This window comes from Fukomys damarensis, unplaced genomic scaffold (assembly GCF_012274545.1).
Source record: "Fukomys damarensis isolate Sample0158 unplaced genomic scaffold, DMR_v1.0_HiC HiC_scaffold_10, whole genome shotgun sequence".
NCBI lineage: Eukaryota > Metazoa > Chordata > Mammalia > Rodentia > Bathyergidae > Fukomys > Fukomys damarensis.
In genome coordinates this window covers 17,153,923-17,178,822 of record NW_022900922.1, presented here as the reverse complement: position 1 = coordinate 17,178,822, position 24,900 = coordinate 17,153,923, and the positions used below count along the sequence as shown (strand labels likewise).

The 24,900-nt window shown below is 43.0% G+C and overlaps 1 protein-coding gene and 1 pseudogene across 1 annotated transcript; both read left to right on the top strand.

Annotated features, from left to right (window-relative positions):
* The first annotated feature begins 2,221 nt into the window (after positions 1-2,221).
* On the top strand, positions 2,222-11,116 carry LOC109117983 (annotated as a pseudogene).
* Positions 11,110-24,312, top strand: LOC104861506 (E3 ubiquitin-protein ligase TRIM38-like). The gene is given in 7 exon segments (XM_019207338.2): positions 11,110-11,260; positions 11,263-11,532; positions 13,293-13,388; positions 14,405-14,638; positions 15,794-15,816; positions 15,910-16,022; positions 19,760-24,312. Coding segments are annotated over 7 exon segments (1,395 nt in total). The 5' UTR covers positions 11,110-11,125; the 3' UTR covers positions 20,284-24,312.
* Positions 24,313-24,900: the final 588 nt, after the last annotated feature.

Here is a 24,900-nt window from a genome sequence, read left to right as displayed (position 1 = left end):
TTTTTTTTTTTTTTTCCTTAAGGGAAGCTTTCAAGTCTTTCTGCCTCCAAGAAAACGCAAGTTCTGCCTTTAGAGAGTAACAAGAGAATGGCCCAGGCGATGGTTTCTCCTCTGTCCCTAAGGAGCTTTTTGTCTCTGACAAAAGCAAGCACAAACCTCCTCTGGAAGAAGTCTTTTCACTCTTGGCTTTAATAACCCAAAAGCAATTTTACCAGAACAGTGAATAAAAATGACAAAGTAATCAAACACAGAATGGGTTGGAGAAAGAGAAGCAACAGTGGGTGAGAGGAAACCAAGCAAGAGGATGTAAAATACAAGGTTACAAGTGATGTTTTAGTATCATAGGGGTCTTTAAAGTGGATTTCTTCTTGCAGCATATATTGGGGCCTTTCTTTTGATTCTTCCTTTCTTTAAAAATTCAGTCTGACAACCCATGGCTTTTGAATTGGGGTGTTTAGATTATTTACATTTAGTGTGATTATTGACACCTTATCATTGCTTTTCTAGTTGCCCATGTATTCATTGTTTTCTTTCCCAGCTCCCCATGTACTGAGTACTTTTTTAAAAAAATAGTTTTAATTTGCAGTACCAGGGATTGAGCTTGTAGCCTTTGCACTGAGCTATGGCCCTAATATGATTTTTATAGACTTTTTAAAAATTTGAAGGAGTGACTCACTAAGTAACTAAATTGCCCAGGATGGACTGGAACTTGCAATCCTCCTGCTTCAGCCTCCCAGGTTACTGGGATTACAGGCTTGTGCTACCATGCCTGTCTGGAATACTTTCTATTATTTCAATTTATTGCTGTTTTAAAGATGCATTTTAGACTTACTTGTTTTTTTTCTAATTTATAGTATGCAACATTTTTTTATCATGTTTCACCTAAAAAAAAAACCTCTAAAATAGTGAATTTCCCTTCCTCTTTCTTATGTTTGTGCTGTTGTCATATTTTTTACTTTTATAAACCCCACACTATGTTATTAACTATTTTTGCTAAAACAATCAGCCACTTTGAGATTTAAATAACATTTTTAAAAATGTCATCTATTTGCCCTCATAGTCACAATTCTAATGTTCTTTTTACCGTGGGGAAGGGCAGAGGCCTGATTCTGGCCTTAATTATCTGGATTTGTTACTCCACCCATCATCAAGTATGTGATAAACAAAAACAAAAACAAACAAACCTATAAATCAGTCAGGGCACAGCCCTGAGTGAGCCCTAGAGGGCTTCCAGAATCCAAGACATTTTTCCTCTTTTCTGTGTCCCTAGCCCCCTTAGCTGCTTCCTAGAAGAATTGCTTGTATATCCTTCTTACACAAGTGTTTCTCTTGCATTTACAACAAAGGCTTCCAATACCCAGTTCTCCCTCGGGTGGTGACAAAGTCTGTGGTCTGATTATGAAATGGGGAAAGATCTCATATCCGAGTTCTGAGCTGGCCCTCTGCTGACCTCCTACTCCTCCATAGTCTGTGCTGGGGTCACAAGGAGCTTCCTGGGTTGTTACTTTGATCCTTTAAAAGAGGATGTTTTCCCTGCGTTCTCCTTCCCTTTCCAAATAAACTGAGGGCAAAATATCTGAGACACTCCTTTAGCCTTGAACCTATGCCCTGTCTCAGCAGCTTCAATTCTCATTTTTCAGTCTGAGGTAACTGACTGCCTGAGCTCCCAGAAGAGGCAGCCTTGATAAGATCAGTAGCCAGTGGGGCCTGTCTTCCTGATAGGCCCTGAACAGGGTCCTCTGGGTGGAAGATGGAGCAGGGCTGGCTGTGTGAGAGCGGGGTGGGGGTGAAGAGAGTATTTGCACACTGCAGCCCTGTTCTCTAAGTCAGGAAGTGCCTGAAGTCTGCTGGCAGCTCTCACTTTTCATCTGCTGTGGCTTTCACACCATATCTCAGAGGATCCAGAATACAAGGTGAGTGAGAAGCAGGATGGGGATGTGGGGTTTTGAAGGAAGGGAGGCTCTGGTCCCCAGAAGCCCGGTCCCGCTAGCATTGAGGGGGACTCGTGTACCTCTGGGGGAAGTGACTGCCAAAAAACAGAAGCTACAGAAGCAGTATCATGTGGCCCTAAGAGACTTCCAGATTATAAGAGGAAAAGTGTCTACTTGGTAACTTTAGTTCAAACTTATTTTTCCATTCTAGGCACAGCCATTGTAAAGGAGGATTCGCTTTCCAAACTTTCTCTCCTCCTTGTCTTCTCTCAGACACACTCCATGGGAGCATGGCTGGGGTGCAGGCGAAGGTGAGGTCCAGTTTGACTGTCCCGGTGGAATCCTCCACAGACCACCCAAGTGCCTGAGGGTTACCACCAGGTATAAAGGGGTCTTTTCTGGTAGTGATGGGGCTTATTAGATTGGGAAGGAGTTTCTTACTCCCTCACTGAGTTATGGCTCCTGTTGCAACTTCTGAGAGGAAGCCCACTGTGATTGCCCATCTCTCTCAGCCCTGGCCCCAGAGAAGTTCCCAGCATGATTGGATGTTCTACGTCTGGATTGTTTTTGATTGTTTGGTGATGCTTGGGACTAGGGCTTCGTGCATGCCATCCAAGCACTCTGTCACTGAGCTGTGTTTCACTTCTTTCTGTATTATATTTTATTGTAAGACAGGGTTTCAGTAATTCACCCAGGCTACCCCTGGACTAGCTGTCCTCCTGCATTAACCACACCAGTAGCTGGAGTAAAAGATGTGAGCTATTAGTTCTGGCCTGCCTATTACCTAGGAAACAGCCACATGTGATCATTAGGCAATTGAAATGTGGCTAGAAAGACTGAGAAATGAATTTTACATTTTACTAAATATTCTTTAAATTACATCGAGATGGCCAACCACGGTAGTGGCTATATTATCAAACAACACAGCTACATACCTATGTATATTCTACATTCTAACTAGTTTATTTGCTTTAGGTTGAAGATTACAAGACCTGTGGAGGCCTCACAGGCAAAGGTGAGGTGTATTTCTAGAACCGTGGAAATTTGAGCAGCTTCATTTCTGTATCTGGAGCTTCTAGAGAAAAGCTATGGCCTGAACAATAATCACTCAAAAGATGAAAGAGATCGTCACCTTCCCCATCTGCAGGGAAGTGATGACAGACCCAGTAAGCGTCAAATGTGGACACAGTACTGTAGAACGTGCATCATGGAAGTGCTATTTGTTGAACGGCCGAAGAAACAGTGTTGCCGTCTCTGTCAGAAGCGACTTAGCTTAGACACCATCCATGAAAACAAGCAGTTGAAAAGCCTCATTGAGCTCATCCAGGAGATGAAGAAGACAGAGCAGGAGCTGCTGTGTGAGGCCCATAGGGAGCGGCTACATCTCTTCTGTGAAGAGGATGACCAGCTCATCTCTGGTGCTGTGAGCAGGGACCACAGCACCAAGGGCACACCACAGTGCTGGTGGAGGATGTGTGCCAGGGCTACAAGGTGAGTGTGCAGCCAGGCCAGGCCCTTGGGTATGTGCGGAAGACAGGCAGGTAGGGACAGAGGAAAGGGAGCCATGGGCCAGGACCTGAGCGTCCGCTCCACATCTCAACCGTAGACCACAGTGTCACCTGTCATAGGTGCATAGTCATTTGGGAAGTAGGGGATCAGGGCCACTGAGGAAAATCACCCAGGTACTCCTGGAACACAAGAACTATCAAAAACATTAGACTATGGTGTGTCCCCACTCACCTTATTCCCAGATCTGGCACTGCACAACTTTGGGGTCCTCCCCAAAGTCAAAATGAAAACAAAAGGTAAATGTTTCAAATCAGTTCAGTACAGCCATGACAGTGCAACTGAAGACAATCATTAAAACGGCTATATAGCTCCTATTCTTGAAAAACTATATTTAGTGTCTCAAATTGTTTCCGTTTCCAGGAGGCCATCAGTCCTTTCCCTTATTTTTATTTTGAGATTTATTTATTTTACCCCTCAGGGTAGTTGGGAGTCTACAGACCACTAAGAGTTGCCCCTTGAGCATGGAGTATTTGAGCTGAAAAGAGCTGAGAAAAGAAACAGATACATTGAAAGCTCTCTACCATCCCCCTATATCTAAAAGCAGGACCTAAATTTGTAAAATTGTCCACCCTTCCAGTGTCTACCAGGAAGGACAGATGTTAATCACCACACTCTCAGCCTGCAGATGGTCCCTGAGGAAGCTTCGTAACAAACTTAGTAAAATGCAGGCTTTATCTACCATTAACTTTCCTATACATTTGCCATCCCACCAGGTTTCACCCCAGAAACTCAAAATTATTTTCCTTTTCCCTGTCACTTCTTTAAAAATTTACTTTTCTATTTATTTTTTCCTCATTGAGTTTATTGGTACATTTTAGGTATACAGTACAGTTACATTCATTATTGGGATCTTGTAGCTTTACATGGCAGGTCTTGGTTCTCATTTTTTTAATTTACTTTTCTATTTATTTTTTCCTCATTGAGTTTATTGGTACATTTTAGGTATACAGTACAGTTACATTCATTATTGGGATCTTGTAGCTTTACATGGCAGGTCTTGGTTCTCATTTTTTTAATTTACTTTTCTATTTAAATGTTCTCTAAACTCACATTTTAACAATCCCTTGCATTACTTATCTCTTGAGGATGCCAATGTGTATTGTGATAAAGTTCTATTTCTGTTTGCATTTCTCTTGTTGATATGTCTACTGTTAGTCTAGTTTACAGTGTCCTAGATGGAGAATTTAAGAGGCTGGAGGAAAACATGTATCATTTGCTCCCAAGAAAAGAAGAGCCACCCTATTTTTGGTACTGGGGATTCAGCCCATGTCTTTCACAATTAATTTTTATTATGAATCAGAGTCAAGGTAGGTGAACAAATTGTCAAGACTCAGCTCAGTTTGGAATCCTTCTGCTTCAACTGGAATTACAAGCATATGTGAACATTCAGGGCATGAAAGAGGCTCAGTCTTACTTTTTGTTAGTTCCCACATTTCTAGTGCACTGGTGCCCATTGAGTAACTGTGAAATTCATCTTTGTGAAAGCCCTATGAAGTTGAAGTCTATAAATTATTATCTATAAATTATCTTCTTGGTTTTATGATACTAAAAGGAAAAGGCATAATAAAAAAGTATTGAAAGAATTTTCCAAGAACAGAGCATGTACACAATTTCAACAGCTGCTTATTTATACCAACTTCACCCTTTCTATGCAGTCATCTGGAACAGTTTGTATCACTAGACTGAACCTCGAAACTACTGATAGCCAAATGCCACTTGCTTACAAAAGTTAAATTTTGCATACAAAAGTTAACCACATGCTCCATCCAACCCTTCAGTGGAATTGTTATATACCCACCATTAGCCAGTAGATGGCGCCAGACATCTCCATTGGCTCTATAGGCCATGTAGACCAGAGCATTTTGAGATTAAAATGGGAAAATTAGATTTATGAGATTGCAATGATAAAAGAACACACGCACCTGTGCCAGACATATTTGAACATATACAAATTAAATAAGAAAAGAGATGGCACCCTGCTTCTTGAAAATCTGCTCCTCAAAATCCACAATGAAGGATGAAACAGATTAGAAAATTAGAAATTGGGCTACAGCAAGTTATAGGAAGAAAACGAAGTCCTACTTGTCTATCATCATTTAATCTTTCTGGAAACATGCTTAAGTCTATTCCTTCTCTGTGGCTTCATTAGACCAAAAATGTAAGAACTCAATTTCAGAGATAAGCAAGGCTTGTCACTGTTATATGGGACTCACCCCAGACAGCAGATCTAGACCTCTGGAGCACCTTGGGTCCACCAAAGAGCACTCCAGTGATCCACTGACTCTCAGCCTACTCCATACAAATTAAGAGGGTGGACTAGGGAGTTCAGGAGAACACTGATGTCCTGCAGCTCTACAGTAACACAGAAAGAACTTGTTCCAAGGCTGTCACCAGGATTCAGTTCTTTGGCCTTGCCTTGACCCTCACCCACACCAGATGATTCCCTAGAATAATGTCAGCCTGTCCCCTCTCCCTCACTCCTGGCCTTAGGGGGTCCTGGAGGTAGTCATGGCCCCATGGTCAATGGGCCATCTTTTGGGCTGGGCCAAGCCTTGGGTTCTAGGACCTGTAATGGGAGGCTCTGAAATACTGATGTTCCTAAGTGGAGCACGGCAGGATGTAGGACTCACCAGAGCCCAGGGAAAATTATCTGCCCTAAACCTCAGTTCACCCATGAGTGAACAGGATTTGGTGAAGCTTTTCCCCCAATATAGTGGAAGTTTGAAAAGCTACCTTTTATGCTTGCATGATGAGTATGTACAAACTCTTTGCAAAAATTCCCAAAATTTTCTTGAAAGATGTAGTTTGTTGTCATTACTCTAAATAGTTGTCAGCATCTCCCAGATTTTGCCCCCTTTGTTCCTATATCCTTCCTACTTTTAAGTATTACGTACTGTCTTGCTTATGATTATCTGGGAGTTTATACTCAGGATCATTTTGATATTTGCATGTTACCAAAGCTCTCAGCTTTCATTTCCAGAAGTTCTGCTTTTGTCATACTTTATTTGTAATCTTTTCCCCAGTTGAAACCATCATCATATTCTATTGGATGGAGGGAAGTAGTTGGCAAGAAAACCAGTAACCATCATGCATTTTCATACTTTCTGATAATATTGGTGGCAGTGAGTTGCCTACCCAACCCAACACACATGTAAATACTATGTATATACACTCCAGGACACATTACCACACAGGCTCATGCCATTCGGATCATAACACACATTGGATGTGCAAATGTGAATACATTTCCTAAGATATTTGTTGAGTTGCAAGTCAGGCATTCAGTCTTTCCTTTAATATGCATCACTATGCCTGATGTGTAGTGATCTGTGATCTGCCAGAGAACAATATTGATGAGATTCTTTGCCCATATGGGACGCTCACTTTCATAGGGAAAGCAGAGGAAAAAAAAAAAACCCCAATATAAATAAATGAAAGATTCCATGAACATGTCCTGGAAAGAAAGTAGTGGGATTTAAGTGGATTTGGGAGTGAGAGAGAGCAGATGGTCAAGGAGGGCTGGGTGAGAAGGAAGCCTGAAAGAGTCCAGGGAAGGTGCTCAGGGGCCACCTGGGCCAACTCTTCCCAGAGAAATACTCAGTCCAGGGCTCTTCCAGGAGTGTCTGGTGATCCAGTCCCCACTCAAGGCCTGGGTCCTCTGTACCTTAGATTGACAGGCTCAGCCCAGCATTACTTACTGGTGATGACACCTTCCTGTACAGACAGTGCCTGTTGGCATCACCCTAGGTCTAGCTTTGGGGATGCAGATGCTCCTCTGTCCCTTTCCCCTTCTAGTCCTTAAAGCTCATGCATGACCAAGTTCCTCCTCAAGCAACAGGAAAGAGGTATGAGGAAGGGCAGCTTTCACAACACAGGCTCTGTCTGATTTTTACCTTTATGGTGGTGTATTTTGGTGGTGGTAGTTGTTTGCTTTTCATTTTAGCATTTGCAAGCTCCCTTTTCTTGTTGCTTTGATAGGACAAATTTGGAGCACACTATGCCTGAATCCATAGGTGCGATACAGAGCTAGAAGTGAAGGCTGTGTGCAAGGAGTCATTATGAGAACTGAGATTGTGGGGCTCATTCCTGCTTCAGTGTCTGTGTTAGTTTCTCAGCAGTTGACCTGTTCTGTGCTGTGTGGACTCTGCTCCCACAGGACCTGCCAGGACACAATGAGTTATTAAGTGGCACAATGACAGAAGGCTCCACAACTCCCAGAAGGTCAGGGTGCCCCAAATAGTCCCATTTAGAGTGGGAGGGGAGCATTATTTCACGCTTCCTACCCATTCAGTTTATTGGTACAATTTAGGTATACAATACAATTACGTTCATCACTGGGATCTTATACTTTTACATGATGTATCTTGGTTTTTGTTTCTCTCCATTCCCCTGCCTTCCCTTCACCCACTCCACCATTCTTTATTTACAAAGACTTTGATTCCATGTTTTTCCTTTTCTTACCTTTTCCCTTCTTACCTTTCCCCTACCCCGCCCACTTCCCCTCCTCCTTTAGACCTTTTCTTCCTATTATACAATATCAATTACACATTTTGACCCTTATTTACACTTTTAATTTTTTACACCAGAGGAACTGATATTTACATATGTGTCTTATTAATTTCACTTAAGAGTATGGCCTCAATGCATCCACTTAGCTATGAATGTCTCTAGTTTCTCACTCTTTATGGATGAGTAGTACTCCATTAAAAAAAACATAAAACAAAAACATCTTTATCCAGGCTCCAATTGATGGGCAATTGGGCTGTTTCCAAGTTTCACCTATTACAAACTGTGCCACTATAAACATGGGTGAGCATATATCATTCTTTTAATTCTTTTGGGAAGATACCCAGCAGAAGAGTAGCTGGGTCAAATAGGACTTCTAATCCTAGTTCTTTGTGGTATCTCCATATCAATTCCCACAGTGGTTGCACCAGTCTGCACTCCTACTAACAATGAAGAAGGGTTTCTATCTCCCCACAACCCCATCAACATTTATTATTGATTTCTTGATAGCAGCCATTCTTTCTGGGGTGAGGTGGAATCTCAATGTTGCTTTCATCTACAGCTCTCAAGTGACCAATGATGCTGAACATCATTTTATTTGCTGCTTTTACTTGTTTGTCTGAGAAGTGTCTGTTCATTTCAGATGCCCATTTTTGAATCTTGTCTTTTTATTTGGGGGGCTTGTGATTTTTTAAAAGTTTTTTATATATTCTGGATAGTAGACCTTTGTCTGAGGAACAGCTAGCAAAAATTTTTTCCCACATTGTAGGTTGTCTCTTAGCTCTGTCGGTGATTTCTCTTGCAGTGCAGAAGCTTTTTAAAAAGATGAGATCCCAGTTGTTAATTCTTTGTGCTACTTCCTGTGTTACTAAGAATTTGTTCATAAAGTCTTTCCCAATGCCACTATCTTCAAGAGTTCTACCTAATTTATCTTCCAGCAAGTTTAGTGTTTCTGTTTTAATATTTAATCTTTAATCCACTTGGATTTTAGTTTAGTGCAGATAGGGGTCTCAGGGTTATCCCTGGGTCAAATGTACTCATTGCTGGGCCATTACTGAATCTTGTTTGCTGTCCTAGCTGGGTGTGTTGGGATACTGACAAGTACCTGAGTCCTGCAGAGGGGGAGCAAGGAAGAAAAAGAGACAGCACAGAACAGAGAGGCGTGGGAGGCTGGCTTGGAGGATGTTGTGAGGTCAAGGAGCTTGCTGTGTTCCTTCCCCTCGCCACCCCCAATCAGATCAGTGAGAAAACCACACATCACCTAGAAGGATCGGAAAATACCACAGGTCAGGAGTGTGTGGACTCCAGGAGGGTTGAGAACTCAAGAGAGATCTCACATCAGAGCTATGAGCTGGCCCTTTGCAGACCTCTTGCTCCTCCACCGCCTGTGCTGGGCTCACAGGGAGTTTACTGAGTTATTAATATGTCCCGCTTGTGTTTGCTATTTTTAAAAAGCCCGTATTCCCCATGCTCTTTGTTCCCTTTCAGGACAAGCTGAGGCCAGAGGCAATCTTTTTGGCGCCACATCTATTGGCTCCACCTCCCGAAGTAGTTTCGCTTTCGAACAGCCTCAGCTTCCGGAAGTGGCAGCTCCGAGAGGACCCGCAGCGGGTAAGGGGTTTTTCTGATGGACCCAAGCAGGGCTCCTCAGAGTCAAAGCAGGGGTGGGTGTGTGAGAGCGCGGTGGTGGGGTGCACAGTGTTTCCTGACAGCAGAGCACTCTACTATCTACCCTAGGGAAGGCCAGAGAGTCTGCTCAGAGAAAAATTCACCAGCCCAACCTCCCCGCTCCCAAGGATGAGGTGGGATTGTGGGGTGACACGGAAGAGTTCACAGAAACAGCTATTGCAAGAGACAAGGGGCCAGACATGGTCCCGCCTCCACAGCGTCTTGTCGGGTCCTCATTGGTGGACACGGAGCTTCCAGCACATTTTCCCACAGTCCTGATACCCAGCCCTTCTCCACACTCCCCTTGCCCGAGCTTTGCCCCTCCCTGCTCTCCCAAGACCTGCAATTTTCCTTGAGGAAGGTCCTGTCCTGAAGAAGAGACAGTGAGCTTCCTATTTCTCCAGCGCTCTGTCCCCGGAAATAATTTAGCCCCACGACTCACCTCTCCTCCACCAGCCTCTTTGTAGTTCTCTTTCTGTCAGTTCATTCAGCGATCATAAAAAGAAGACAGTCTTTCTTCCAGTTGTCTTGGCTTCTTTTATTCGGCCCTGGTTGTGTCTCCATTAAAACTTTATAAATCTGTTTTTTGTGACGTGTGGAGTGGGATAGGCATCCAGGTGCAGTTCAGTTTGATTGTTTAAACAGAATCCTCCATAGAACATACAAGTGACCAAATGTTTGTTAGTCCCAATTATAAGGAGATAGTTCTGATGTTAACTGGCTATTTTTGATGCTTTTTGGACTACGAAGGATTTTCACATCCCCCCGACCCCCGAGGTGTGGTTCTTGCTGTATTTTCTGTGAGCAACTCTGCTGTCATTTTCCCTCTTTCTCAGCCTCTTGCTTCTTAGAGCCTGTTACCTTGTTGCTTTCCACTATGATGGAATGTTCTATGTCCTGTCTGGTGTGTGTGTGTGTGTGTGTTGCTGGGGATGGAACCCGGGGCATTACACATATGAGGCAAGTGCCCTACACTGAGTTATATCCCCACCTATTTTATTATCATCATTATTTTGCTTTTTTGCTTTTATTTTGAGATAGGATGTCACTGAATATCTGAGGCTGGCTTTAACATTGTGATCCTCCTGTATTACCCTCCCAAATGGCTAGAAGTACACATACTCACCGCCGCATCAGGCTGGGCTCTTCTATAGGCACCAGTCATATGCAACTATTCAGCAACTGAAATGTGTATAGTAAGGATTTTAAATTTCATTAAATTAAATTTAAATGCCCACGCATTGCAGTAGCTATAGTATTAAACAACTCAGATTTGCTCATGTTCTAAATTCTGACCTGTTTCTTCCTTCTAGAGAGAGGTCTGCAACCTGCGGAGGCCAATCCCAACCAGCTCCTCGTACAAAGGCTCAGGAGAGATGATTTCCATCCCTGTGGAAATTCTGGTTACTCTTCACCTCTAAATCCAACATTGGAGCTACCTGAGGAAGGCTATGGCCTTGGCTATCATCACCAATAAGATTAAAGAGATCACCACCTGCTCCATCTGTCAGAACCTGATGATGAGCCCAGTGAGCATCAACTGTGGACACAGCTTCTGCCAGATGTGCTTGGAACAGTACCTTTACGGGTACAACCCAGTCAGGGAGAGAAGATGTTCCCCTGCCCTCAGTGTCATGCCCCATTCAATAAAGACAGCTTCCGGGCCAACAGGCATTTGGAGAGCATTACTGAAGTCTTCGAGGAGATGGACCATAATCTGGTGTGTGAGGCTCACGGAGAACAGCTCCAGCTCTTCTGTGAAGATGACGAACAGCTCATCTGCTGGCGCTGTGAGCGGGCACTGCAGCACCAAGGGCACACCACGGCATTGGTGGAGGACGTGTGCCAGGGCTACAAGGTGAGTGTGCATCTGGGCCTCAGCAGGGACCCACCTTCTACTCCTCCCTAGGCCTGAGGGGACTGACCCCAAAGACTAAGGTGAGGACCCTGAAATACAGCCTTTTTTTTTTTCTAGTTGAAAAATAGCTTATGATGAATTTTTTTGCAGAGTCCAGTCCAAACTGTCCATCCTGACATTCTGCTGGATGCTCAGACTCCTGTCCCATTGTTTGTGTTATCATGGACTTCTACATGCTCTGGGACATGTTCAGCCAAACCCCTGCATGAGTTCTGCTTCACACTGTGTATACTGTGAGAAACCATAGTATGCAGGACTCTTCAGGAGGACCTGGAAACATAATGGAGGGGAAGAGGATACACTCACTACCTGTGGGGACCCTGTAGCCCAGTAGAGTCACAGACCAGTAAAGTGATGGCCTGGAGCCTGGCCTTGGGCAATGAGAGGTGGAGGAAGAGAGGGAGTGGTGCATCCCAGAGGTGGCTCCTAAGGATAAATAAACTCAACCCATGCAGGGTGTTTAGATAGAGGAAATTGCACGTGGTGTAAAGGCACAACTTGGGGTGCTCCTGCCTTACCATAACCAGGCCCTAGGGTGTATATAGGTGGGTCAGGTGAAAGAGGACAGGGCCCAGAACCTGTGTCAGCACCCAGTCTCAAACCTAGATCACAGTGCTACCTGCAACTGGGTATTTTCACTTGCAGAGTAAACTGGCAATAATTGAAAATAATCCCCCAGGAACTCCTAAAATAAAGGAATTTCAAGGTTAGAATTCTAATTATCCCGTGAAGAAAGGCAATGAGATGATAGTCTCAAGCAAGTTTCAAAAAAAGTCACAGAGTAGGAAATGAGTGTGCTGGGTATGACTGGAGGGAACGGTCTGAATAGCACGATCGTTCGTGTCCCTTAGAGTTTGTATGGGCCGGGCCAGGGCATAATCCTGCTGCCCCCACCCTCAGCCTTGCTGGAGCTGAGGACCATGTACTCAGTGTGGGTTCCTGGTTTGTCCTCCATGACAAAGAGCTGAGATCTATGAAAACTTGTGGCCTTCCTAAGGTCACATCAGCCCTGATCATTGCTCAACACACGTGGTGCTTCCTTAGACTCCATGGAGCTGCAAATACCAGTAATGAAGATGTTCCCGTTTGAGTTTCTCTCCCACAAAGCGGTAGGGGAAGGAGCAGCACAGGGTGGTGATTGTCAGCCTCAGAAGCCTATAGCTGAGCTGTCTCACTGACTAGAATGGTAGTTCCGGGTAAGGTATTAAATGTCTTCATTGCCTTGGTTTCTTCACGTAAAGGTGGAGATAACTCAGTCCCTCCTTAATGCATACGTCCGGATACTGAATTAGCTTTGAGGATATTAGTATATGTAAACTTAGACTAGCTTGTGGCATACAGCAGGGGCAGTGGAGTCCCTGGTCACAGTGTGGTGTTGGACATGGGTCAGACCCTGGTCAGCACAGCAGATTGGAATCACTGACCCCCTGCTGACCAATTACATTCCTTGTAGGTGAATTATTTACCAGCATTTGTCCCTTTTTCCACAGACTAGGAAGGATATAAAAAATTCTACCACCTGTTTAGATTAGTTAGAGGATCTGTATGTCACATATAGCCCTCAGCAGGCTGTCTGGGAAAGTGTAAGAACTCAACAAATACTCAGTTATTTCAACACATCTCAGTGTGCCAGGATTCCCTTTAGGTGTTTAGTGAATAATCAAATTCAATAGACTTTCTTTGCACAATTTTTCCCTCAGGAAAAGCTGCAGAAAGCTGTGGCAAAACTGAGTGAACTCTACACAGAATGTATGAATCAGAAAGCATTCCTGACATCACAGATAAATGAGTGGCAGGTGAGAATCTGAGGTCATCAATCTCAAACTATTTTCTATTCCTATGCTTAGACACAGAGAGTGACTGGGCTAGCGCACCAATGGTTTATTCTCCCTGAATTTAACTAGCTGGTCCACGTATACAGGCCAGTGAGTCAGTCTGCTACTCCCAGGGTCATTTCCAACCTTTGACTTCATGTGGGGAGGGTGAGCCAGAGCTTCCAGGGAACGCACTTCTGTCGGTCATTTCTGGCAACTTGGGCAGGGGAAGACCTTGAGTGTAGCTAACGCATATGGGAAAGCCTTCGGTACAGGAGGAACGCTTCTCCAGTCTCCATCAGATTCAATCATCCTACATAGGAACGATTAGGGTGACCCTTACCACAACACAAGCCTGCCATGATGGGACCTTCCCTGGCCATGAATCAAGGACTTTCCTTCCAGCCTGTGTGCTTAAAACACAGAAATTGTTCAGGTGACTTTAGAGAAGTCAGAGCCAACCTCACTGCATCTGAGTTTGGTATATTCTAAAATCTTGAGAGATTTATGAGAGAATTACATCACAGTATCCTATCATACATTCATTTCTATGTGTAGTAAATAGACAAAATTTGAAATCTGTGATTGTATTAAGTGTGCAGCTCAGTGGTATGAAGCACTTTCCTGTTGTTTGGAAACCATCACTGTATCAATTAGAACTTTTTCATCTTCCAGTGTGAGACTCTGTCCCCATTAACTAATTCCCACCACCTGGTAACCACTAATCTGTTTTCTGTCTCTACAAATTTAACTATTGTAGATATCCAATATAAGTGTAATCTATAATATTTATCCTCTTCACTCCGGTGTATTTCACTTAGAGGAATGTTAACCTCTGATTCAAGGTTCATGCTTATTATTTTGTGGGTCAGGTTTTTATTCTTTTAAAATTACTTGCGATCGGTGATTCTCCATTATATACTACGTTTTGTTTATCCACTCATGTTGTATGGATGCTTGTTTCTTTTATACTATTAATTAAACTTTCTGATTTCTAGAATACAGTAGAGATTCACAGACAAAAAATCAAGTCCGATTTTAGGAATCTCCACAGTTTTCTACATGAGGAGGAGGAGAAGTCTTTTCTTTGGAGGCTGGAGAAAGAAGAAGAACAGATGCTGGCAAAACTAAGGGAGGTTACGACGATGCTGGAGCAGAAGAGCGATGAACTTGCGGACCGTAAGGTTGAGCTGGAGGCAAAATGCCGAGGCTCAGAACAGTATCTGCTACGGGTGAGGCTACAGACTTAGAGAAGGAAAGGAGGCTTCTGATACTGAGCTGTTGGGAGAATGGTCAGGAAGAATGAGAAGATTGGCAAGGCCAGTTTCCACTGCAATGTGTGCCACAGTGTAGGGACTTTAGGAAATTATTCTCTTATATTTTGCGTCAATATCATCAGGGCAGCCTCATTAGTCTATGGGGTCCCTGTATGTGAAATATAGAAGTATACTTCCCTGTGACACAGTGCTCCATTCCTATAATCCCAGTTAGTGGGGAGGCTCAAGCAGAAGCTTTGCAAATGTGAGACTCTCTGGGGTGGTCTGGTGAAACTCGATAGGAAATTAAAATTTTAAAATATGTACTGAAGATGTTGATCAGTAGTGGAGAACTTGCTTACCATGGGCAAGGCTCTGGGTTCAATCTTCAGCAGTATTAACAAGGGAAAGGGAAAGAAAAGGTTAAGTTTCTTCTCTAGTGGTTAGCTTGTGTCATCATTTCCCCTTGGTCCATCTACACAAATGCCTGTCCGCCTGTCTCTCTCCTAAAATATGTCCCAGGTGACAGATGGTGACAGTGGGGCCGCCCAAAAAGGGATAAATTTTTCTCTGATTTGTTAGTAAAGTTCTTGTTCCAGAGCTATTGTGGGGCTTCTTACAGCTTCATGAAAGATGTGCCATTAAGACAAACCACGGAAGATGTTAATTCTGGCTCCCACTAGTGGGACTGGAGGTCACACTCTCCTTGAGAGGGTAGCACATCTGCTCCAGCACCTTGTGATACCAGTTGTCACCACTTTGGTGGCTCAGTATCAGGAGCTGTGTATGTAGCCACCATGGAGGACCTTTGTGACAAGTGATCTCTACATGGGTTCACTCTGTAGGACATCAGGTGCCTGAGAGCCAGTCTTGCCAGACTTCTGTCTGAGTCCCTGGCAGCCACAGGCTGATCCCACTGTGGCCACTACTCTTCCGCATGGTCTTCTGCAGGGAGGTTGCAGCCTCCTGTGGAGTGGCGCAGGCTGGGTGAGATCATTGCTTCTGACTCTGCGGCAGTTACTCAGGCTGGGTCCCTCTTTCCTTCTTGGGGAGTTGTGTTTACAGACAGTGTCTCCCGTGCCACAGCCCATAGAATCCTGGTGCTAACACACTTTCCTCTTTTCCTTACAGGATGTGAAAGGCACCTTGAGCAGGTGAGTCCCATATGAACACAGGAAGGGAGGGTCTGGGTAAACAAAGCTGAATGGAGAGGACCACTGAGGAATCTCTGCCTCTGCTTCTTCCAGGACTTGTGCTGTGAAGCTGGAAATGCCTGAGGCCTTTCCCTTGTCCATTAAGACTGTGTGTGATGTTGCTAAGCTTTACATGGATGTGAAGAAAATGTTAAGACGTCATCAAGGTATTTGGGTGTGGCACTCCCTCGGTGCTTTCAGGCAGAGATTGTGGAGCTATATTCAGCAAGGCTGTCTCTATTCTGTGTGCTTACGTGATGTGTGTATACCACATCCTGATCACCTGTAGGACCTTCTGATTCCTGCAGTCTGCTCTGGTGATAGCAACTCCCACCATTCTGTTTCCACATCTGAGAAATGAGATAGTGACAGGTTCCATTTCATTCAGTTGTGCTTTCACCTGTGAGCTTCTAGCACCTGCCTGGCAGATGATGAACCCAGGGCATGGTGTTAGATGTGATTCTAGTGCTTCTGTGAATATTTTAAATTCTGAGAGAAGTGCGAAAAAGGTGGGTGAGTATTATAGACTAGGTTTGAATAGTTTTGTGTACTCATGTAACACAATTAAATTTAGAACCATGTAAGAAGAAAAAGAATTAGTGCTGCATGCTTGGGTTTTCTGCTCCCTCTTCTGTTAAATACTGTTTTCTATAGTTCTAAAATTTCATATCCATAATTACCAAATCGACCCAAAAGCTTTGGAAATTTTACCATTCATTTGGTTGCAAAATTGCCTCTAACTTGAAATGATTTGGTGACTGCATGAGTTATTTATTGCCTACAACAAACTACTAAAATTACGTAAAACAGTGCAAACACATGTCACAGACTTTATGAGTCAGGAATCCAGGTACAGCTTGGGGGCCCTCTCCTTAGGGTCTCAGGAGGCTTCAGTGAAGGTGTGACCAGGTCGTGCTCTTATCTGGACCCTGGTCTAGGGAAGGTACTCGCCCTTGCTCTCTTACTTGCTGGCAGGGTTCATTCCCCTTGGGTTGCAGGATTAGGGCCCTGACTTCTTGCTGGCTGTGGCTGGAGGCTTCCTCAGTTCCACCGGCCTCCTGTCAGCCCCTTGCTCATGAGTATCACATGTAGCCAATTATTTTTTCAGCATGAACTCAGGAGAAAGATTCTCCATAGCAAATCTGCTGGCAAGATGGGGTATAAATGATGAATCATAACTACAGGAGCTTTATTCCCTCATCTTAGGTACATTCTGCCAGTCAGAAGTGATTCTCAGGCCCTGCCCACACTTAAGGAATTGTACAGGAGCCTGAACACCAAGAATGTGGGTCCAGAGATGGACCCCTTGACTTGAGTCTGTCTGCCCCAGGGTACTCATCTGGACTGCACTGATATGAGGCTGCGTAAAGTCCTGCTTTATCCCACTTACTTTGAATATACTTTTACTTCAGAAATATTAATGCCCTTGGTCACAGAATTCTGCCTTAGACCTTGTGAGGAGAAGATGTAATTTGGTGAACAAGACCTTGAGGGGAAAGTGCTGATATCTGAGATTCATATCTTAGGGTTACGAGATCCTATGGATCCTGAGATTGTACTTCTTCAGTTGAAAAACAAAAGAACAACTGCTGCTCCATACCCCACTGTTTTTCAGTGTATAATTTATACTTTTCACCTAATGGATTTGAAACGGTACCTATTGTACTCTTAATTTCAGTTTCTCCCATTTTACCAGTGAGGTTGAGGTTTTTATTTTGTTTTGTTTTGTTTGTTTTTCTTTTGTATATCTATCAGTCCTTCAAATGCTTTGGTTTATCTGTGATTTATGAATTTTTTATTGAGTTCTGTCATTTTTAATTTCCAGAAGCTTATTGTTACTAATAAGCTCCTGCTTTGTGAATATCATGTAACACTTTTTATTCTGTTTTTTGATAGAATTTCAGATCTAGGGGGAAGTTGGTGATCTTTGAATGCAAAGAGCACAGCCTTCAAAAGGCACTGAATTTTGTCCATGAATTAGAATCATTCATGGGGAGCACATTGTAGTTCTTTCTTGTAATGTCACAATGTAGTGATTTGATGATTTACTTTCCAATGTTAAATCCAAGTGTATTCTTAGGATAAACAAAATTTATAAATACATCTTGTACATCTATTATACATAACATGTACATCTGATAGTACAGTTTAAAGATAAAATCCAGATCTTTACTGTGCATCGGTCATAAGGCTAGATAAGAGCTGGTTACCTAGAGTAATTAACATAAATGTAACCCATGGGGCAAAGAGGAACTCTGATATCATAAAAGTAGGTAAAGTAAATTTAGCTGCCACTTGTGGTCTAAGAGCATTAGGATCATAATTGTGACTTGCAAAGCCCTCGCTAAGTAGGTAGAGAAGGTCTTATGCATCAGACCTGCTGATGTGGAAATTGAGTTCCTATATTATATTAAAGTCTTATAAACATATTCCTGTTCCTTTACCATAGTCGCTGCTCTACCAGCTCTGTTGTGATGCATTGTATATTTGTCCTACAGCTTGATTTTGTCCAGTTGATAATGAAACTATCCTTCTATTCATTATATTTACATAAAAGGAGAGAGAAACCTACACCTATCATAACATGTAACATACATAAATACAAAGTTCAATTCATGTATATAAAATCTACAGGTTGTGACTACGGAAATCAATATGGAGATACCTCAATGAGCTGGAACTAGAGGTTCCATTTGACCCAGCCATCCCTCTGCTGGGTATCTTTCCAAAAGAATTAAAAGAATCGTATCACAGTGATATATGTACACCTATGTTTATAGCGGCACAGTTTGTAATAGCTAAAATTTGGAAACAGCCCATTTGCCCATCAGTTGGAAACTGGATAAAGAAGATGTGGTTTTTCTATAAAATGGAATACTACTCAGCCATAAAGAATGATAAATTAGAGTCATTCATAGGAAAATGGATGCATATTGAGGATATACTCCTAAGTGGAATATGTAAGTCACACATGTGTAAATACTAAATAGTTCTCTGGTGTGAAAAGCTATAATAGTACATAAGATCCTAATGAGATAATTGACAACGTGAAATATGAAAAAAAGGGCTAAAGGTGTAGGGAAAGTGGGAAGGGTAGGGGAAAGATAATAAGGGAAAATAAAAAAATATGAGAAAATGGAAATAAAGTGTTTGTAAATGGGGAGAGGAGGAGGGGGTGAAGGGAGGGCAGGGACATGGGGAAAAATGAGAACCAAGACCTGTCATGTAAAGGTACAAGAGCCCAATAATGAGTGTAACTGTATTGTATACCTAAAATGTACCAATAAACTCAATGAGGATAAAAAAAGTAAAAAAAAAAAAAAAATCTACAGGTTGCGGAACATATTCTATATTGTGTATTGTAAATAACAATTGTATTAGTATATAGATGACTGGCTTTTAATTTATTATAAAATATATCATATCTTGTGTTATAAACACTTTAAATGCCATGTGTATACGGATATAACATTTGATTTGTTATTTATACTATTTTTACACAATTTCTTCCCGCATGTCTATGTGGTTATGATGCAGAAATGAGTAAGGGCTCATTGCAGCTCCGCTAATCCACGACTGGGAGGCCATCAGGGGAGAAGAGGGGCTTTGGACAGGACAGGAGCCATGTTCTATTTAGTTCTGGTCCTTGCCAACACTGAATGACTAAGTGATAATGAAGATGATGGAAAAATAGGAAATTACTGCATCCCCAGAGTTTTACTAAAAATAGGCAAAAAGTAACTCACTGGATTCACCCCAACATTTTCTGCAATAGATATTATGATTTTCAATTTATGGGCTAGCTGACATAATGAGTAAAAACTAATGATTGCTTACAGGTTGATTTTATTTAAAATTATATTCTCACTATAAAAAGAAATGTTTGGTTTTCTTTATGTTGTAGTCATCATGACTCTAGATCCAGATACAGCTCATCCAGCCCTAAATCTTTCTCAAGATCAGAGATAAGTGTCTCGTGGATGCAGCCAGCAGAATCTTGAACTTTCTTCCCGGAGATTTACCACCTTCCCTTGCGTCCTGGGCTATGAGGGCTTCACCTCAGGAAAACATTACTTTGAAGTGGATGTTGGAGAAGGCAGTGGCTGGGATGTGGGAGTTTGTATGGAAAATGTGCAGAGAGGCCTTGGCATGAAAAAGACACCTGAGTTTGGATTCTGGGCCATCCAGCTTTGCACAGAGAATGGCTATGTAGCCCTGACCTCTCCCCTGACTGCCCTTGAGCTGCGTGAGCGTCCCCTGCTGGTGGGGGTTGTTCTCGACTATGAGGCTGGAGCTGTGTCCTTTTACAACATGACTGCTGGCTCCCACATCTTCACCTTCCCCAAGGCGTCCTTCTCTGCCACTCCGCGGCCCTTTTTCCAGGTTTATCAACATTCTCCTTTGTTCTTGTCTCCACGAGGTGAGTAAGGAAAAGAGAAAATCTTGGCTTTAAAATATGGGACTCCCATACGGGCAAAATTTGGCCATTTTTCTCCATTGCTATTTCTCCATCCCCTAGAATAGTGTGGAGTTTTAGGTGGGTATTTAATAAATCTGTACTAAATCAGTGGATCGAAAGCCTGTAAAGATACCACAGACAGTCAGTCTGATTGAAGGGAAACCAAGATACTGTGATGATTACTTTTTGACCTCTGCACCCTCCTCAGTGCACTTAGCAGTTTGATTTCCAGGGCTGATTGGTTGATGAGTGGAGCGACCCCAAGACACAAGCTCTCCTTTTCCCATTTTGTTTGAGCCACTTGTGTTCCTCTGTGGGGGATGAAGGAGACTTCCAAATGTCTGCTCACTGCAAAAGACAGTATAGAAATCAAAATAGTAGTGACTGTTCCAACCACTGACATACTGATTGGCGTTACAGTCCTGGACACTGCCAGACCTGTGAGTTTGCCTTGGGAATTATCAAATAAGCTATGAGAAAGCTAAAGTTGGCTTACCATGAAAGGCTTCAACTAGAAAAGAGAGTATGAGTAAAAAATGAATTTCAGTGGAACTGGGTTCTAGGAAAAAGACAGGTTGGTCTTCTCCAGAGCATGCTAGAGCCAGCTACTTTGAAATATTTTAAAATCACAGTCAATAGTTATTGTTGGAATGATTATAGGATATCTTATTTATGATTGCAATATGATCAAATAGCCCTTAACTGAATATATAGGTTTTTTGTGAAAAGTAAGTTCCAGTCAGTTTTACATGGCCATGCCTGAGTGGGCAAATGGCATGTTCAGGGTGCAATTAGTTAAATTACAAACAACCTTAAATTTCATGAGCAAAGTAAAATTTCTAAATGTTGCAATAATTTGTAGCTAATATTTGCTGATATTGAGGTTCTCTGACATCCTATCTCTAAGAATGGGGTAAATGAAGCCAGAGGTATTTCTTTCTGGATGTCAGCGGGCTTCTGGGGCCTCCATGTCTGCCCAAGGAGACCTTGAAGAAGTCAGATGATCCTCTAAGCCCCCTGTGTCAGAAGAGCCCCTGGTCAGGCCAGCGGGGGCTAAGTTGTCATGAACAGGTGAAGGGTTCCAGAATGAGCTACTCGAAAAGATACCACACAGCCTGAGATTATTTGAGCTAAAGAGAGTTGAGAAAAACATTTAATGAAAGCTCCCTCTTCTCCTCCTCTTAGCCTAAAGGCAGGACTTAAATATGTAAAGGTGTATACCTCTTTGAATCTCTAGCAAGGACAGAAATTAATTCCCAAAGACTCCTATCTTAGTGTAAATGCCAGAGAAAGCACCACAACAAATCTTGTAAGAACCAGCCTTTCTGTGCCATTAGGATTTCCTATATATTTGCCTTCCCACAATTTGTCATCCTGGAAATTCAGTGTCTTTATTTTTTGCCATGCAATTTAGCTAACAATTTATTGCTCTTTCATTAAAATGCTCTAAAAGTCCAATTTCCAATCACTCTTTTACATTAATTATCTCTTTCTTATTCCCCTATGCACATCTAATGCACATTTAATAGTTCCTGTTTGCCTTTCTCTTGTGAATGTGTCTTACATTCATCTAGTTTATAGGACCCACTCATTTATTCTCTGACAACAGAACTCTAGCCCTCTAACACCTATTGAATAACTGAAAAGTTCACCTTTGTGCAGGACCCAGGAAGGTGCGATATGGTTAGCACTAAGTTCCCTTTTCCCTGGTCTTGTGAAAATAGAAGGAAAAGTGTGATGAAAGCAACACTAAAAGAACTATTCAAGAAACAAGGCTTTGGCAGAATTCCTGCTGCTGCCTGGTTGTGTTCCCTGCACCCTTTGCCTGCAGTCATTGGAGCAATGGTGTCAACTGGACGCTGCCATTCCTTGTTCCTTGTAGGGTGGCCAGTCAGATGCTGCTTGTTTGCAAAAGCTTCAACCTAAATGCTGATAATCGCATGCTCGTGCTACCAACCACCCAGATATCACGTATCTCAACTGTCCATCCTGGGGTGTGGGCAACTCCTGACTGGTTCCTTGAGGTCCACAGCCCACGTTGATACTCTAGAGCATTTTACGCTCATTTTAATTAAAAACCAACAAAAAGGCCCACAGCCACCAGCACCATGAGAGATCTGACCACACACTTATTAGAGAAGACAAGAGTGGGCATCTGATACCTAGAAATCTCTGCTTCTGTTAACAACTCTTGAGAGCAACTTCCACACCATATTCCAGTAAAAACAGACACCGCAGGCCTGCTAGGTAGGCGGTCCTTTAGAGCAGCAGCTCCCCTTCTCTATTCATGAGCTAGTGAATAGAATTTCCTGCTTGCTCCCAGAGCTGTTGGCTCATTTGCTGAGGGTGAGGAGTAGGCAAGAAAGCTGCTACTTAGTAAACAGGAGAGTTACACTGTGCCCTCTGTCCAGCGGCTTCAGACTGGCATTGAGAGGGTAGAGGACTCTTGTTCTGTGAAAGGCTGTCTTCTGTTTATCTATTATTTTCTTTATTTTATATTAGACACATATCCTATGTTCCTTGTCAACATTTAGTAGTCTATAAGAGCTCCCACTTTTCCTGCCTGGTGACAGTGACTCACAGTATCTGAACCTGTGTGATCTGAGTTTCGATTCACTGGGCTACAGCAAGGTACAGGAAGAAAAATAGGACCTGTTTGTCCACCACCATATTTGAAGGATTATGGGTTAAGTTTGTCCCTTACTCTAAAAAAGTAAGAACTTGATTTTAGATATGAGGAAGAAGTGTTGTCACTCATGTGTGGAACTTGCCCCAAACCAGAGGATCAGAACCCATGCAGCTCCTTGAGTTGTCTGGAGAGCACTTCTGTGACATACTGAAGCCTAGCCTGCTCCAAAACAATTAAAAGGGACTTGGGTGAGCAGTGAAGTAGTAGGGTACTGATGTCCTGCAGCTCTGGAGTGATGGTGAGGGGCTTGACCCAGGCTGTCACCAGGGGTCAGTACCTTGGTCTTGCTCAGGGCCTCCCCTACTCCAGGTGAGCCCCAAGACTGACCTCAGCCTGTCCCATGCTCCCTGTCCTTATGGGGTCCTGCATGTCTTCAAGGCCTCATGAACAGTGGGCTGCCCCTTGGACTGGATCAAGCCTCAGGTTTCAGGACCTGACATGAGGAGGCAGCAGGACTTCAGAAGTCTCCAGCTTGAGCAGGTTGGGATGTGGGACTCTTGGGGCCTCCTGAACTGTGGTCTCCCCTTCCGTATGGGTTCCTCTGCCCAGGGAGGACCCAGTACAGCACTGAGTTTGGTCTGCATGGAGGGTGACTCTCAAAGGAGAATGCAGGTGTTTAAAATACTCTTTCCTTGCCATTGTCACACATGAGAGACAACAGGTTAAGGTTCTGAAAGAACAATGTCATGAATAAGAGTATATTTCTTGCAAACCTGTTCACCAGTTTGTCTCTTCTAATAACTCTTTCTCTTTTGTTCTTTTTCCCCGTTCGACCTTTGGGTGGTTTCTGGCGGTGCACAGCGCAAAAAGAGGGTGCCCAAACAGAGGATTCCTGGAGTTCCTGCAGAAAGTCCCATGACATGAAGGATGGGAGGGAAGGACACCACCTGAATCCCACTGTGGGACTCTGGGGGCAGCGAAGGGTTTTCCCAGACCCCAGCGCTGGACAGTATGACAGTCTGGAGCCGTACAAGCGCCAAAAGGTCCTGCCTGCTACCCCAGCCCTGCCCTGCTCAGACCACATTGAGCCCTAAACCAGCCCTGTCCATCTCTGTGGTCATCTAGGCCCTTCACCCACATACTGCTTGCTTCTTATATTTACAGAGAGACCGGTTGGCCTTGGTGATCCTGACTCCTTCCCTGATGGGTCTCTGTGAGAGGCTGAGGCCAGGCTAGTGACTTATAGGGACAGGATCTTCCCTTGGAAGAGTCTAACAAGGTGCTAGCCTAACTAGGTGGCCAGCAACGTTGAACATTTTTCACATATTTATTGGCCATTTATACTTCTTCTGAGAACTGTCTATTTGTTTCACTTGCCTATTTTTTATTGGGGGGAGTCTAATTTTTTCAAATTCTTTATATTTTCTAATACTAATCATCTATCTGAGGAATAGCTGGCAAACATTTTCCCTACATTCTTTAAGTTGTCTTTTCATTCTGTTGTTGCTTTTTTTTTTTTTGAAAATACGGCATTTATACACCACAGAGTACTACTCTGCCGTAAAAAATGATACACTAGTCATCTGTAGGAAAATGGACGTACCTTGAGACTATAATAGTAAGCGGAATAATTCAGACACACAAGCTTAAATATTACACTTTCTCTTATATGAGAAACCCTAAATATAAATAAAGAGAAAAATAAAAGACAGGTGAGAGAAGTAGGGAGGACAGATCTTTTTTGTATGGGAAGGGGAGGAAGAGATGAAAGAGGACAGGAGAGGAATGGGCTGAAAAAAGAATTGATGTGGTTGTACGTGTGCCAATTCCCCACAAGGACTGTAATCACTGTGTTACAAATGTACTAATAAAACTAAAAATTGAAGAAAAAGCTATTGAGGCTTGTTTCATAGCCTCATAAACAATCTAGAGAATGTTCTATGTGCATGTGAGAAAA